The 18,016-nt window shown below is 44.2% G+C and overlaps 1 protein-coding gene across 4 annotated transcripts in view; it reads left to right on the forward strand.

Moving 5' to 3' along the window:
- The window catches only part of kcnq1.2 (potassium voltage-gated channel, KQT-like subfamily, member 1.2), a 171,653-nt gene extending 154,526 nt beyond the window's left edge, over positions 1-17,127 (forward strand). For all 4 annotated transcript variants that reach the window (XM_037107771.1, XM_037107775.1, XM_037107773.1 and 1 more), the window contains one exon: positions 15,120-17,127. In XM_037107771.1, coding sequence (XP_036963666.1) covers positions 15,120-15,266 — 147 coding nt within the window. In that variant the 3' untranslated portion in view covers positions 15,267-17,127. The remainder of the gene's footprint in view (positions 1-15,119) is intronic.
- Positions 17,128-18,016: the final 889 nt, after the last annotated feature.

Genomic DNA, 18,016 nt, shown 5'->3' on the forward strand with positions numbered 1-18,016 from the left:
TTATAGGACTTGTCATAGGCCATTTTCCACCAGCGAATACATTTAGTGGGAAAAGAAAAAAAAAGAAATGTCAAATAAATCTGTAATAAAAACTGTTTCCGGTTGCAGTGTCTATATGTTTATGTAGACCGTTTGCAAGAATTTTAATTGCTCAGAAAACAGCACCGTCTGTGTTGTTGAGGGAAATGATTTCCTGTGCAGAAGCCACGATGCCATTAGTATCCATTTCAATGGTCGCCCTGAACCTAGACCAAAGTGCTGGCACGCCCCTTGTCATTTATAATATCAGGCTGACTGGCCTATTGATGATGAGAACAAAGCCGCAGTGTGGCCGACCTACAGCAGTGGCCGTAGTAACATGGCACCTCCCCGGTGACTGACGATGCCACGCTGGCTGCCACCACAGCCTGGCACAGGAGGAGGGGGTGGGGGGTGTGCGTGTATGTGGGTGTGTGCATTCGGGGGGGGGGGCATTTGGTGGTTGTGGCAGCTGGCAGTGAGAAGACGAGTGGGGGGGGGGGCAAGGGCAAGGGGCTCCTTCATTTATAAAGACTCCCCTGTGTGAACCCCATGCAAGGCCACACCCTGGATGCAAAGTCAAAACCGAGGTGCACGCGCACTTACACATTCAGAAACACACACACACACACAATACAAACGCAAATGCATGCGTCGCTGCCCTGTCGTTTCTTTGGAGGCGTATCAGTATTTGCGTGAGTGTGTGTGTGTGTTTTTGTTTTTTCCCCCCTTTCCAACGGATGAGTGTGAGTGATTCAAAGCCACAGCAGCCTGCAGTTTTCTCTTGTTGAGTCATTGCCGCTTGGCCGATGAGACGGAGCACGGTGTCACGTCGCCGGGCCGTTTATTAGCTCTGAGGAGACAGGGGAATGTAATCAAACTGCCCTGATTGAATCATGAATTCATCTTCCCACATACTGTATGGAGAAACATTAGTGTTTTGCCTCGTTGGATGTGTTGAAATTGTTCCTAGAAGAGGGGGGGCCTTAAATAACTAGAAACTCTTTTTTTTTTTCTTTGTTTGGGTGTTTGTGTGCAAATGTCTGTCTTATATTTATGGATTAAAGTGCGTGTGTGTTGAAACATGACAACATTCTCAAGTGTCAGACGCATTTTTTTCGCCGTCCTGCTGTTTATGTCCTACTTTTTTCTCCCGTGCACTTAATCTAAAGTATTAAAATGTGTTTGCCTTTGCGTTCTGTCCTCACGAGGGCCACCACACTGGGGACCAGTCAGGGGCAGATAGGGTCCAGCTGTCTCTGAGGACAAATGGTCCAGCGGGCAACTGCTTGCTCCCTCCACCCTCTCCTCCACCTCACCCCCTCTCCCTCCCCACAAGCCAGTGTGTTTACTCGACTTTACGCGCTAAAAAAACGCTTTGAGTGCTTTTATCGATTCGGTCGGAGGCCTAGAATAGCCGTGTGTGGCGACAGCTTCCAGGAAATTCGGTCGGTGGAGGATGAGGTGTTTACATATAGATGGCGTTTTGCTTTATGTGTTTCACGCAGAGGGTGATGGACATTTGAGTTTGTTTTTAATATTTTTCCAACGCCTCATTCTGGCCTTCTTTGACAATTTGGCTAATTCTGCTGGAGGACTTCATTTACACAATAATGGACCATAATCATAAATCTGAGTAAATTATTGCTGTTTGAAAAGTTATTTAACTGTGTTTATATCCAATTTTAAAAAAAAAATCCCGAAGAAACCCAAACAGAAATGGGTTTTTAATTGCTGGGTTTTTGGTATTTATGCTCCATATTTTTCCTCACCTTTTCAGTTTAACTACAAACATATTTATGTGAACATGCCATGGTGCTTACAAATGATTTTTTTTTTTTTCCTGTCCGTGTGGGAGTGAGACCTAAAAGCATTCCCCCCTCCTCCCCACCGGCACCCGTGTGCCTCTGAGCTTGACAGCGGATTCATCCCTCGGCAGCCTTCTCATAATTCACCTCTTTTTGGCTTGTTTATGCTGCTCATTTATTTTGTTTGTGGGAACATTTCCCCGACCCTCTCATCCCTCAATGTGAAAAACACTAATGCGCCTCCAACGCGACATCAAAGCCTCTCCCTCGCCCCGACGCATTCTCTGGCTGTTTCGATTTATGGATTTTTTTTTTTTTTTTTTAACCTTCCTCAGACATGAAAGACCATCAGTGTTTCCCACACGTAGTACGTATGTGCACGGACACACACTTTCTCTCTCCCTCGCAGCCCCGCAGTCATGTCCAAACAGAATGATCGGTAAATCAAATAAGACACCCACAGTGTTTCAGAGCGAAGGAGTGTGCGCCGAACAACGGAGAGATAAAAAGGAGAAAGGGATAAAAAAAAAAAGAAGGAGCAGGAGGAGAGGAGGAGGAGGAGGAGTGGACACGGGGGATTGTGCGTCCTCGTGAAAGTAGCCCTCAGAAACAAAAGCAGCTTTGAGTGCGCACCCACTCAGAAGAGAGATTAGCCGGCACACACCCCCCTCGACACAGCACCACCATCACCACCACCGCCGCCACCCCTGCAGAAAAAGAGCTTTGGCTGCAGTTTAGCGGCACGTGGCACAGCCCTTGATACTTATCATGTGCGTCAGGTGCTCTCGCTTGGTTTCCTGTTCTTTAAAACATAACCACCGTTTCCCTCTTTCGCTCCCTCCTTCTTCTCTTTCTCTCGGTCCACAGCTAATCCACCCGCACACCGCTGCCATCCAGCCTTCCCCTTCATTTCTTCCTACTCTCTCTCTCTCTCGCTCTCTGTCCATCTCTTTCTCCTGCTTTTTACAATACAAAGAACATATTGTATCTGCCAGCGTTAAAGTGAATCCATTCTCCTTGGCAGCGTCCCCGACCCGTGGTGAATCTGAGCCGGGCTAGCTCTGTTTTCCAGCTGGCACCGAGGCCGCTGGTAGAGCCGGTCGGTCGCTCGTTGGGTTGGTGAATTTGAGTCCACCTGACACGTTGGTTTAGGATTCATTCACGCACTCTGTCGCTCTCGCTCTCCCGCTCCCTCGTTCTGACTCAGCTTGCAAAAAAAAAAAAAGCGTGACCCCGGTTCACCTCAAATGAAGCACTACTAAATGCTTTAAGGGTGCTGGTTTGTAGCATCAACAAAGTCTTAACACGTACAGAAACTTTCTGTGAGGTCACGTGTTCCTGAGGGCAATGAGAGAAAGAGCCATTAAAAAAATTTTAATAAAACCTTTAGGGGCAGTTTGACAAACATCACGTGACGTGAGTACATGTACACTTTTCACACATCCACTGCATTAGCTGGTGTTTTTTTCCGGCTGCTCTCCTCCATCTGTATGGAAACCAGACGATCAGGAGAGGAAGAAACAATTTAAGGTCATGGTAGCACTCCTATTTAGTTGTGGAACTTCTTGGAAAAGTTATGGAATGCTAAACCAGTTCCACAGCAGCGATCCAAAAAAAAAAAAAAAACACACGGATGCACACCCACACACACACAGAGTCTCTGAAATACATGACTAATAACTCCTAATAACCCCTAATAATAACAACACCGTTTTGCATCCGCGCAGTCTCACACACACACAACCCACAAGACATTACCGAAGTAGCGTGGCCTCTCATGAAAGCCGATATAAACACACAGCGACACAAACACATCAATAATGAGATGCTATCACGTTTCATAATCATAGTCCGGGGCCCAGAAACTGAATACAACCTCCGCCCCTCCCCGCAAATATGAAAGAGCTCAGAGGATGAGTCAACACACTCACAAGGCCGCAAAAACAAACTGTTAATAAAGGCCACCAGAGCCTTTTTGAAGTTCATCTGACCACCCTCCCCCTTTTTTCTCTCCCCCATCTTTCATCCCTAACCGCCGGCTCACGCTTGATATAAAACAATCATACGCGTCCTCTCTTCAGTTTGTGTTTCTCTTTTACTTTGTACATCCGTGTGGTTTTGCTTTTTGTATATTTGCATTACATTTTAGAACATTTTGGTCAGCTCGTGCTTTTTTTTTTTTTTTCAAGCCAAGGCTGTGAGAAAAGGAAGACAGTGAGACATTGGGTCAGCTTGGGTCTTATCTGCATAGAGTGAGCAGTTGATATACAGTGTGTGTGTGTGTGTGTGTGTGTGTGTGTGTGTGTGTATCCCCGATGAGAAGTCTCCAAGACATACTCAACACCTCCTCTGAAGACGACAGCATTATGGCACTCAAAAACGTTATCACATTATTTGCTAAATGTTTTTACGAGGTGTGTGTGATGTGGAGACTTGAAGCCTCCAGTGCACTTTATAGTGAAGTTGGAAACATCTTGTGTCCAGCAGTCAAAAATATTTGCGTAATCGTGTAGTCTGTAATTTTTAATGAGGGAGAAGGAAAGGAGGGGCTCATGTGGTTATTAGACATTTGAAAAAAAATGACATTAGACACATATTTATACATTTTGTATATGCCTTGATACATGTGTGGAGGGGACTTTAAAGAACAGGTTCACCCAAAAATGGAAAAATGTAGTCATTGTTTCCTCACCCCTTGTCTGAGAAGCCTCATAGTCAAAAAAAAAAAAAACAAGCATTGCACCTTTACCTTTATCCTAAACAACTGAAGTAGATGGGGACCTCTTTTAAAATGTTTAAAAAACAAAAAACAAACCCCCCGAAATCCAAAATCTCCTGGAATCATGGATCACACGAGACAAGCTGTGTGGACTCATTTTATGTGTGTTCCTTACGAATCAAAACATCCCCATCTACTTCAGTTGTTTAGGAGAATGCCGCAGCACTGTTTTGCTGTGTTGCTCCAGGAATGTTTTGTGGCCTACAAAACTTCCCCTGACTTAGGGTGAGTTGGTAATGCCAGAGTTTTCATTTTTTTGGGGCGAACCTAACCTTTGAAGCAATTTCTTTCGATTGGTCTGTTGGTTGCTGTTCCTGTAAAGCGATAAGAGCATGGTCACTGAAATGGCTCGCAGATGTTTATCATTACCCTTTTCTTTCGCTTGGAAGCTCCGATGCAAAATCTCAGAAATTGGAAAGTGTGAATCTGCAGCAAGTTGGATTATGAATAATCAGAAAGGACACGCATCAGAGTTTGGCAGATTTCTGCAGGCGAACGGGGAAAAGTCACCCTAAATCATGCAGTTAAACTGAGACTAGACCTTAATTTGTAAAATATACACTGAGCATCAACTGAGCCCGGCCACTAAGTGGTAATGACATGACTCACTGACGAGACTCATAAACAAGCTTCATTGAATGAAGCGCGATTATGCCACTGCATTGCCGATGCTTTACATTACATTTATTTAAAAAAAGAAAAACTGGTGACAATTGAAGGGAAAGTCGATACTCTTTCCAGAGCAGCTGCCATGCTTTCTCGGTTTGAACGGCAGAGGCAAAGACGAGTGGAGTGGAGGATTTCTCCCGTCAGTGTGGAGAGAGCTCTACTAACTAACTGAAATCATGCCCGTCCCTAATTTTTTTTCCTCTCCAGCTGGGGCTCAGAACATGAGGTAAGGTGTACACCAGTTAACAGCATTACAAGCCTGATGAGCCAAACCTCTACAGACAGAGAGGAGAGGTGGTGTGCTACGTGGCGTGTCAGTGTCACTTCTCAGGGGGAGGATCATGCTGCTTTTTACCTGAAGTTCTGAAAATAAACATGGATGAAGCTGTGTTGAATTTATTAGATTTGATGATGTTATACCTAGTTGCAGACTAACGCGCAATATTGTGTTTCTTAACGTGTGTGTGTGTGTGTGTGTGGTGTGTGTGTTAACAGTTAACCCACTCTCCTGGAGACAAAAGCCACTAGTGTCCGGTTTTTGGGGGGGTTTTTGTATTTTTTTTTTCAAATTTCAAATTTATTTTCCTTTTCTTCTTGTTTTTTTCACTTTTTTTTATCCTTCACCTCCTTCACTCTCTCTCTCTCTCTCGCTCTCTCTCTCTTGCCTCTCCCTTCCTCCCCTCCCTCCTCTCATCCCTGCATCTCCATTCTCCATTCATGCGGCTCTGTCACGGCAATGATAATGATGACCTCTGTGTAATGCTAGCTTGTTATTGGCCCACCAGCGAGGCCAGTGTGTGCACCCTCTGTTGCTTTTTTCTGCATTGACCATTGTGTTACGAGTGAAATGTTGGACCTTGTGTGTGTGTGTGTGTGTGTGTGTGTGTGTGTGTGTGTGTGTGTGTGTGTGTGAGTGTAGGTGAAACACAAAGAGCAGGCAGCCAGTCTGAGTGAGCTGCACAGGGGATCTATAGAGAGGCAGGGAAATTCACCTGAACTGACCCGATGCTGTTGCTGTCGCCATTGTGCCGTAGGTTTTATGAGAGCACGGGTGGAAAATAACTGGAAATGACCTCTCTGGTCTCTTTCTTTTTTTACTGGATATTTGCACATAAATGCCTTATTTGTGTGAGAATCCTTCATAGCACATAGGCCGTTGTATATAGCGGCTGACAAACAGAACATGACACTGTCCAACATCAAAGCTTGAATGGAATTACGTGCGTTACCAGCGTTGTCCTGGTGTGGGGACGAGTCTCCCGTTGGCTTATCGCAAACTTTCCACCAAAAACGGATGCCCACTGTGGCTGGAAAGGGGTTGATAAAGGTGTTGAGAGTGAACCACAACTATAAAAGTGAGGGCTGTAAAACAAAAACAATGAGATGACAGACAATGAAAATGCTCCACATACAGTTGAGGGCGACTGCAGAGTCTGATAATGATTCTCTGTGGGGTTGTCACTACGAGAGGCTGCTTGCACGTTCCATAGAATAATTTGACCGACTGTCTATCAAAGCAATTTCGATTACCGCCGCTTCAAATGAATGTTGATTCAAAGTATTGGATGAATGTAATATATAAAGCAGTGGGATACCTGTTAACAATAGAAAGGACAATTTATTTACTTTCAGATTTTTGACAAATCGGGAATGTTTTTATTGACCAGAATTTTTATTTATTTATCATTTATTTTAATGACATGTTGACTGATGTTGGTTTTGACCTAGCTAACTTCGTCTAACTAACAGCGTGAAAAAGAATTGTGTTTTTATTTTCAAGCATTTTAACTCTGCGTTAATGCTCAGTTTATAATTTTCTGCCACTAAGAGTCACTTAATCGAAACAAACCGAGTCACGTGGGTTGACGGGAGCTGCCGTGTTCGTTGTTCAGCAACCATCATTGCTGATGAAAGTCTACCTGCAAGAGTCGGGCAAAATTGTTCAAGGACGGGTGTTAGTCACATTTAGTAACTTTCAGGTGTCTCTGGTTTTGAACATTGTTAGAAACATATGGGATAGTGTGAGTTTCATCAAATATATCAAAAAATACACCCCAAATATATAACCTATGCTAGCTTTAAGTACTTGTGTATTTAAAGAAGTGCTCTATCAGGGGTGTGAAAACATTTGGAAAGCTTTTAATCTTTGGCCAGAGTGTGAGAATTTCGACTGCTCCACACCAGACATGAAAATGCCCTTTTCTGCTGACTGCAGATGATTTCACAGAACTGAAATGTGTTTCGGTGAGTTAAGTGTGAAAGTGACGGACACTGGATCTTTTCAGTTTTAACTAAAACAGCGTTTAAAGGCCCCCGGTGGGATATTAAAGAATTCCTTCTCCAACTGGAATGAACATTGCGTGAGTCATGCTAATGCCATGTACGCAGACGCAGTCATAACAAAGGTGAGAAAGAATGACAGTGTGAAATTGTGCGGTTGTTGCGCAGGCTTGCAGCACCAGGCCTTTTGAGGTCACGGTGGTGGGAAAAACACATTACACATTCATTACAGCATGCAGGGACGGTGACCTGCGCGATTGTTTCCCCCCTCCTTCTCTTATCTGTCTCTCTCTCTCTGTCCCGGCTCTGTCTCCATTGTCTCGTGCGATTGAGAGCATTTCAATGACAGGAATCTTGTTTTGTTGAATAGCGCGGGCCTGGTCGGACACAGATGCCAAGACATTCCTGGAGCTGGTAGTCTTTCCTTCTGGCAGCCCTGCACCTCTGTCTCTTCTGCTCTACTCTTGCATTTTCTCTCCTCTTCCCTCTCGTCTTTTTCACTCCTCGGCCCTCCTCGAGGTGACTGTCAGAGGGAGAGAGAGAGAGAGAGAGCAAGAATGGGAGCTACATGTGTCTCCGTGAGTGGCCGTGTTTTTGTTTGCCTACGTGCTCGACGTCCGAGCGTTGCCTGTCCAAAGAAAGGCTATGTGCGCTCCAGTGCAGCCAGGACTGCGCTCCTCAGTGTACATACTGGCCTTGTTTTTCTCCTGACGAATAAGCCGCGCCACGCCACTCCACAGCACCCGCACACCAATCATGACATGTCAGAGCCACCACGCATGCTCCCTCTGTCTACCTCATGCAGTATCATACAGCCCCTCCTGCGTGTCATGTCTCCATTTGTCAGTAATCATGCGATGGTTGAATCTGGCAGGGATCACAGAATGCAGCGATAGCAGCTCCGAGCTTTTCTCCAGGCTTTATGACTCTCCAACAGATGGCAGTGTGAATCGCTCTATCGGCACAGGCCAGCTTATGAGGACCGTGTTTGAATTAAAGATGTGCTGTTATGCATGGAAGTCAGACAAGTCTTCTCTTCACTTCTCTTCTCTTCTCTTCTCTTCTCTTCTCTTCTCTTCTCTTCTCTTCTCTTCTCTTCTCTTCTCTTCTCTTCTCTTCTCTTCTCTTCTCATTAGACGAGGTGGTATCGTGTTGACCTCTTGACCTCTGGATTTCCTTCATACATTTCTATCAAAAGCAGTATTACAGCTATGTTTTGCCTACTGTACAATAGATTAAATAATTTGAACCAGATGAATGAAGGTAATATGTTCAGTGGGGGAGGAGGTGCTCGGGTCCTTTACTTAAGTAAAAAATACAGGTAAAGGTGCACTAAAAGACTGCATGTATGTGAGGTCGGGTCGGGCCTAAAATGTCAATCATTACGTTCGGGTCGGGTCGGGTCGGGCTCGGGCTTCTCTCTCGCTGACTTTTTTTTAAATAAATATATGTTTATAAAAATGTATACTAAAACGATGTGTGGATACTAAACTAAGGAATACTTGTTGTAAATAAATAATTTGGATAAAACAGAGAAGGCGGCGCTGTAAGGTAATTGCTATATAACTACTACTAAACAGGAGGCGCAGAGCAAGAGCACGCTTTGCGCACGGCTTTGCGGACATTTCGTGAACGTAAAATACTATGGGATAAATTGAAATTTCGGGTTTGCTTCGGGCTCGGGCCTGCAAATCAAGTTAATTGGTCGGGCTCGGGCTGGGTCGGGCTTTAATGCCTGCGGGCCTGGGTCGGGTCGGGCTGGGTTTTTTAGGCCCGATCTTACCTCTAGTGTGAATGTATGCAAATATAATTTAAAAAAGTGTCAAAAAAGTAGCGTTTGAAATTATTTTCATGTTACTACTCATGCATTAAGTAGTTGGTTGAGGTGGAGCTCATATTGAAATGTTTACAGGACTGCAACTAATAATAATGTTCATTATGGATGCTCAGGTAGTAACAGGAAACGTGTAGTATTGAGTATGTAATCAGGATACAAAATTAAAGTTAACTGCAGTCCAGTCGAGGTACAGAAGAAAAGAAGCAATTAGATAAACGGGTACATTCAGTGAAAAGGGGGATCACTAACAGGACTGCAGTTGTCTTTGTTGAGTTGTGTCAATTACACTCGTACATTTTCACATTCCTTCCAGAAATCGCACTCGGCAAAGTACCCAATCACTAAAGTTGTTTGATTAATCAGCTTGTTGTGCTGTAAAAAGAATGTTTCCTTCTGAAGTGTAGTCGAGCAGAAGTAGAAATACGCAAAAGAAGAACATAGTCAAAGTTCACGTGTCTCAAATTTGTACTGAGTAACGTTTTCCACCGCAGACTGTACTTCTAGCTTTCACAAATCTGTGTTGAATCTGTGTGATGTAATGTATGTCTGACACGTGCTGTTGTCTGTTCTTGTTTCCAGACTGGCTGCTTTTACTGGCCTTTGTGCTGCAGCCTCGGGGCCGGAGAAAAAAAAAAGCGTCCTGGGGGGGATAACAAAATTGATCTTATTTCATCTTGTCGTGAATTTGATTTGAGTCCACGTGCGTAAAATAACCCTGTTAGAAAAGCCACGATCCATTCAGAGCACCGGGAAGTCACCACACCAGCTACAACACAGATTGACATTTTTGTCTTTTATGGAATTGAAAACAGTACAAAGACGATATATTTAACCTTTTTCCTCATCAGCTTAATTTATTTTTATGTGCTTATTCTAAATTCGACGTCAACAGCACATTTCAAACAGGTCAGAGGGGAGCAACAAAAGACTGTTTGGAACATTCCACAGGTAAACAGGTTAATTGGTGACAGGTGATGTTATCGTGAATGGTGATGAAAGGGGCGTCCTCGAAAGGTGCAGGCGTTCACAAGCTAGGATGAGGCGAGGTTAACCACTCTGTGAAACGCGTGATTGTGTAAAGGATGTTACTACATCGCAAACACTCTGTAAAACCTTTGTCAGTAAACACTGGGGCTGTTTGGTGTTGGGGTTGTAGTTTACTCTGCAGGACAAACCGTCTGCTAAACTGGTGAAAGTAAAGCTTGTGATGACTTTTACCCTGCGGTGACACTGGTGTTTACTCCCCTCAGCTCTTTATTAGTTTTCCATCATGGCTCTCTTGCCTAAACTCTCCCCTACAGCTCTTTGGCCGCGGTTAATGTGGTCCCTCGTTTCGCTCCTTGTTTGTTTGTTGTTTGCTAGGTGACGGGCGGACTGGCCCAAACAAGTGTGTGTACACACTGTACACACGATTGTCTGTCTACCTGTATACTTGTGTGTTTGTTGGGGTTTATCAGTTGACAGACGGAGTCCCATGGGAGGGCAGGAAGGTGGTTCAGGAAGGGTGTTTCTCTGTGAACAGGGGCTCCGTGTCCTCCCCACCGTTGTCTCAATGGCTCCAGCAGTTGCTGCGATGACCGGAATACAGCTCAAAGACCAAATACAGTAGATGATAACATTTATATGATAATGATAATAACTGTGTTCATATATAACCTTACAATGAAGTTAAAAAGTACTGCACTTGTAAACAACACAACAAGTGATGACAGACTCACAAGTAAAAGCAAGTATTGCAGTGGCAAATATAAATATAGAGACTTGGAGGAAGTCATCCACTTGAGCTACTGTGGAGGCATTAAAGAGAGGTTTTTTCATTTGGTTTGATGAACAGATATAATACAGCATATCTTTCTTTCCCCACAGCTCATCTCACCTATTTCCTTTTATAATGCCTCTCTGAAAAAAATACAGAATATTTATAGATTTCAACCTCCCAAATGTCAGGGGTTTTCAACTTTTCTGCACTGTAATATTTTAATTGATTGTCTGGCTGTTTATTTGGAAACAAGTAACTGAAAGAGGAAAAGGTCGTCTGAAGCTTTAGCAACGATTTATATATGCATATATTATATATATTTATATATTTACACCTGTCCAAGCAAGGTCACACCAAACAAATAGGTGCAGCATATCACCAGAGGAATAGCTTACTTTTGCTAACTGTAGCTGCCGTTAGCTAGTTAGCTCAGTTAGCCATGCAGCTATCAATCCGGACTGTGAGCTCGGGCTTCACTAGCTGGTTAGCATGCTAGCTTCAGCGGACATCTTTCACACACAACACATAGATATCTTTGACATTGCATCAGAGGTGATATTTCTTCACACACTGTTGATCATGTAAGTTTATTTCAGCATCAACATGCTGGTTAAGACTTTTTATATTCTTACTTAACAAAAAGTTGTATGAGTTAAGTTCAGTATTTCTGTGTTGTTGTTTTTTAAGCTCTGCAGACATAGTATATTTTGCTGGGGTTGGGGTTACTTCACATTTTATTCAGCTAGTTCAGAAATTTTGGAGAACTGTCTTTTTCTTCAAAACTATGTATGCTCTCTACTTGAGAGCACCACCCAGTCGGACACATGTCTCCCTCTCTTTCTTTCTCTCCCTTCTGTGACTCGGCTGAAGTCAGAGAGACCTTATCAGAGTTCAGGGAAACCCCGGCTGCCGAAGTGTCAGCAGTGCTTGTGACTGTCCCATGTGTTGTCTGTGGTCAGAGGGAGGGCCGGGGACAGCTGGAAGCATCACCTGTCACTGGATCACATGCGTTTATGTGACACAGCAGTGGTGACACCCAACTCCAGCAAAAAAAGAAAAAAGCCTACTCAATACAACCTCCCCATATACGGTAAATGCCACATTCACAATTTGAAAGGTTTAATTAAAGACAAAATAGCAATATTTGTCTGCTTAAATTAATACAAAAGGCCAGATAGCACTTGAGTTTCCACAATTTGTATCTGATTATTAAATGAATCACCGATCATTTTGATAATCCATTAATCAGTTTGAGTAACAATTTGAATATTTTCTAGTTTATTCACTCTTCTGTGACAGTACACTTAGCACCAAGTCATTTGAGGACATCATCTCGCGATTTTGGAAACACCGCTGAACATTTTTGTGCCATTTTTGGAAACGCCTACAGAACAGAAAAATAATCAATGAAGCGACGATGAAAGTAATTGGTAGTTGCAGCCGTAGACTGTGCCTGCAAGAGCTGTCCTCTGCAAGACAACAAAGTGATGTCATGCAAAAGTCTCAGAGGTCATGACAACATACAGTGCAGCATGTAACACACAGGAAGAAGGTATATTAGCAAAGAAGAACAGTAGTCACAAGCACACTGTCTCCCATAACTCATAACAGGATATCTGTATGATAGACAGTACAAGCTGCAGGCCTTGAAATGACCCATGAGTTGAGTCATCGCTGCTGATCCTTCCACTGAAAATCGAAACAGTAATGTGGATTTAAAAAACTGATTAAAAAGCTAAACAATAAAAAAACCCTCACGATCTCTTTCTCTCTCTAACTCAGTCCTCTCTCACCTGCTTTTGATTTTCTCATTTGTAATCACAACATCTCTTTCACCCACATCCAGACTTGGAAACACAAGGAGACGTACTCTTGCGCCACCAGTGACACAATCGTAAACATGCTCTTGCACAATCTCGCCCTCTCACTTTCGCATCTCGCCCCCCCGCGTCCATCTCCAAGAAAGAAAAAAAAACAAAACACGACTGCAGGGTGTAAATACGTCTTGTGCGTCTAATTATGTTTTTCTTGTCTCTCTGTGGGTCTCCTGGGCCCCTCCTTTTAGAAAAACAGCAGGAGGAATTCCTGATCCATTTTAAGCTCCAACGAGAATGTTGATAAGTCTGTAGATTACTGCCCAACATGTTTATGATAGCCTATTATTCTCTAAGCTTCATCCGGGCCCAGCGCGTGCTTCGTCTACTTAGCGCAGCTATTTGGGTCATGGTACAATCTCAGAGGAAAGCACTGTGGATGGTGAAATATCAGCAAACCTTCGCGAAAAGGGTCAAAAGGAAGTAATTCTTGCCCTGGCACACTTCAAAACCCTTATGACATAGTTATGTGTTGTCATTAAGACTCAGTTTACCTGTAATTGACAAAAAAGAAAGGTCAGATCTAAGCACTTGCACATGACCTAAAGCTCACTGTCGGCGCGAGCTTTAACTGCCAATCCAAACAGCTCTAAAACATAAATTCTGTAGTAATGAGATCTAGAAACTAAGCAAAACTAATTTATATGCCTGACATCCATGGCTCGTCAGACATTTGAACAATACTCTGTTGTTTATAAATTGTGATCACTGGCATGTCGAGATGTGGTTTCACTCTTCCCTGTGACACACGCTGATATTTTAGATCTACGCTTCCTATTATGGCTCATATTTCAACAACAATAATCGCTGCTTAATGTCCTACTCTGCCATAAAAGTGTCCAGGCGCGTCAGGCACACGCACTAAAAAGACAGAGAGAAAGAGGAGCCATACGCTTAAGCCTATGAAAATGCCATTGATGTTAACTGTCTCGCCGTGCCCTGCCAGAAATGCCGCTCTCTGGCCAGAGTTGTTCGCTATCAGCGTCCAGTAGAGACAGGAGTCTGAATCTATCTGTTCTGCCCGGTGCGTGAGATGTTATGGCTCTTTGATGTGCTTTGCTGTTTAAGCTTTGATTTACGAAGCGCCATCTTTAACATTTCCCCTGGTTTTCTTGAAGCCATTGGAGCCCTCAGAGGAGAGCGAGATAAATAAGCGCAGAGGTAAAATCAAGGCCAAGGCTGCGAAGATGTAGAAAGTCTCTTTGAAGTCGGGAAAGTGTGTGCAATAAGTCTGCACGGCTGCTTTTTGTGCGTGTGTTTGGAGTGTGTACATGCAGTGTTGTAAAAAGTGCTCAAAACAAATACTTGGGCAAAAGTAAATAGATATTGTACTTTTTAAACCACTTTATTTTGATGGTGAATGTTTTGATACTTAAATACAATTAACAGACTTTTTTGTCAAGTGTGACTTTTGGGTATTTTTTACCACACTATCAGTTAATAACAAAGTACAAAGGGTTCGATTATCTGACTTTGAAGTCGTGCCTCAAAATTGCACTTTGAGAAGATATATTTAGCTTAATTCCGTTACTGTGCACATGAGGGTGTCTTGGTGTGTACGTGTGCTAATGTCCTCGCTGTATTTGCATGTCACCAGGCAGTCTGTTGTCTGTTTACTTCTGTCACTGGGGTGGAGCCATTCATCTGTATTCACACCATGGTTAGGTGAATACAGCGATGCTGGCTGACACACCTGTGTTTACAGTTGGGGAGGCATGTATACAACAGCGGCCTGTGTGTGTGTGTGTGTGTGTGTGTGTGTGTGTGTGTGTGTGTGTGTGTGTGTGTGTGTGTGTGTGAGTGTCTGTCCGCCCACGCAGGGATCGTATAGCTCAACAGCTTTTGTAATGAGTGGCTTTAGCAGGTAGACGGCGACGGGCGAACTAACGTGTCATTATGCCCCACGCTGCTCTGTCATTGGGATGGCAACAATATTAAAGAGGCAGATGGTTACGAAACAAAAGCACAAACCCTTTTGACGTTTTTTGTTTGTTTCACAACGCAGGTCTATGCTGTACTTAGTTCGGGAGTGTTTATCTCCAGAGGCATTCGGCTGACCTAACCTGTCTGTCTTCTGTCACTGTGTCAAATCCAGGTCCATCAGATGGACCAGAAAATGGATGCGGTCCTGCGGGTCCTTATGGAGCAGTTTCCCCCCAAGCCGGAGCTGACGTCCCAGCCCTCCATCCGCAGGGTGACCATCCAGAAATGCATGGGTGCCAGCATCGATGAGGGGCCCTGATGTCACGGGGAAAGTGACGTAGGGTATGATGACATCATCACCAAAGGAGGATTAAAGGAGCAGGAGTTCATATAAACAGCCCGGCCCTCTACACGGGCCAGACCCTGTCTTCCATTTTACGATCTCGAATTTTCTCATTGACTTTCGACCACTCAGAAGAGAACAACTTTTAATTGTCTGGGACATGAGGGCAAGAGCACCACTGAGAGTGGGATTCATGGTGCAGAAAGAAAACTGACTGACCTCTTTCTTCTGATGGTTTTTGGCCCCGTTTGGTACTTTTTTTTAGTTTTTTGCATGTCAAAAATGTAGCTTTCTCCTCTACACCAGCATTGCGGGCCTTCAGTCTTTCCCCCGGCAGCCTCACTCAAGCGGCAGCATGCTGCGTGAATTAATTTCACTTACATTAGCCCCATAATCACACGACTCGGATAATGTTCATTTATGTGCGGCCTGTCACCGAGCTGCATTCCTCCACTCCAAATATTATTCCAAAGCTAACTAACCCAGTAATGAAGTCGTAATGCAATCAAAGCACTCAAGCTCCCCGAAGGCACAGAGAAAAACTGTCCGGCCATGGCAGAGGCATTCCTCGAGTCCTTCTGATTATCTTGGCACCATCCACACCCAGTACACAACGGGGTTATTTCCATAGCCACATATCCATCTAGCCTAACTGTACTTAGGCTGCGGCGTGTGTTTGTTGCTAGTGATCGAATGACACGGGGAGGGAAGGGCAGATTATCTGTTGACTCTGCCCTGCGTTAAGAACCGGAAGGTTGGAGTAAAAGAAGTGGAACTGAAGAAATGCGGGTGGCTAACATGGTGCTGATTTACAGCTACGACGAAGTTACCAGCCGTCCTGCCATGACGGGGCCCAGTTCTGTGTTACAGGAATACAGCCAGTGACGGCACGGCCATGTGTATCGATCCCAAAGTCCTTTAGCACCACTTCACCTCTCACACCACCACCAGGACCCTGCTTAATATCCTCTATTACCCTCCTCGGGGGGCTCACACTGTTGTGTGCAATTTGAAATAAATTTGCCCCATTAAAGCTCTGATTATTTTTTTCTCCCCAGAGCTAATTAAGTGCTGAATTCCTGGTAAGGGGAGATTACTCACTGTGAGCGACTAATGAAAAGAAACACTGGAAAATGTGCAGAATTTAAACAGTAAGCCTTGAGGAGCGGGCGCACTAATTCTGTGTGAAAGGTTTCGGAAATATCCGCCCGCCGCCGAGAGCGCACATTTGAAATGAAAAAAGAAAAAGAAAAAAAAAAGACAATGCTCTCACTTTGTTCCCATGCTCATTTATCTGACAGGACGCCGAGGCATGTAGGAAGCAGAAAATAGAAAATAACTCGGCTATGTAGCTACTGTATGAAAGGCTTCCCATAATTATAGCATGCACACTCCTAAAAAGACGGATGCACACACAAAAGAGGGGGGGGGGAGAAGGAAGGGGGAAGATGAGAGGCTCTTCTCTCTGCACAAGTATGTATTTTCATAATTTTTGCAGTGGTTAAAAAAAATAGCTATTATTTATCTTACATTTAATAAAGTGGTTGTATTTTAAAGGCACTCTGACCTTTTTGAACATATCTGCCTGTCCGTTCTCCTGTACAGTTTTATAAGAGTTGTAAATAGAAACATTGCCTTATTGTACTGTATTTATTATCGTGTGGAAAGATCAATCTGGAAACATGTCCACTTGCTGGAGTGATGAGAAAAACACAGAGAGCGAGGCTGCTGCTGCTGCTGCTGCTCTACAGATGGATGGAAATGATTGTAAATGATATTCACGCACACCCTCTGCACTGTAGCTCTGCTGTAAATAATAAAAAACTCCATTTCATTACGCTCTGGCCTGCTCTCTTGGTTCGGGAGGAATTTGATTACCGGCTCATCTATTCCATAATTTGCTTGCATTGGAAGGTGAGACCTGTCTTGTAGGTTTTTTTTTTTTTTTCCGGGGGGGCGGGTTCACTTCGAAATCTCGAGCCGGAGCCGGGTTCAAGGTAAGCCGATGGGCCGGAGTTTCCATCCAGCTCAAATCTCCCCGACTCCTGAATTCCTTTCACACTGCAATCACCCAGAAGGGGTTAGAGAAAGAAGGAATAACACCTCCACCGCGCCTACTTTGAACTTCAATATTCCATACCACATTGAACAAGGCATGCAGAGGGAAAAGAGAATATGTATCATATTACCACTCAATTATATTTGCCTTCAAAGGCCAAAAAATACTGGGGATGTCCCAAGATCAGCACAGTCCAGTGGGGAGAGAGAGAGAGAAAGAGAGAGAGAAAGAGAGAGAGAGTAAAGGAGGACAGAAGGAGCATAAGTGAGCCGAAGCCGAAGTGAGGGAAGAGAGCAAAGGGGAGAGCAAAGCCATTTTCAATTAGCCGGAGAGACTGCATGGGCCGGAGGGCCACGGAGCTCCGCCGCCTTTTGTCCTCCTCTGGTTTCTATCACTACTGGGGGATTTTGGCAGGGAGAGAGAGAAAGAGAGACCCCATGGCTACCTCCGTCTGCAGAGGCCGCTCTGTGTCACCCCGTGCTCCTCTTTCATCTCAAGACGAGACGGAGAGAAGAGAGGGAGAGACTCCCACTTCAAAAGGCAGTTTGATCTCAGAAGTACACAGGAGCGCAAACCTAAAAGAGGATCTGAGGCAGCAGTTAAAAGGAGAATATAAGGGACACACTGTCACAGATGCTGGACAGTGAAATGTGGCAGCCCTTGAGTT

The sequence above is a fragment of the Acanthopagrus latus genome, chromosome 8 (genome assembly GCF_904848185.1).
Source record: "Acanthopagrus latus isolate v.2019 chromosome 8, fAcaLat1.1, whole genome shotgun sequence".
Classification (NCBI taxonomy): Eukaryota; Metazoa; Chordata; class Actinopteri; order Spariformes; family Sparidae; genus Acanthopagrus; species Acanthopagrus latus.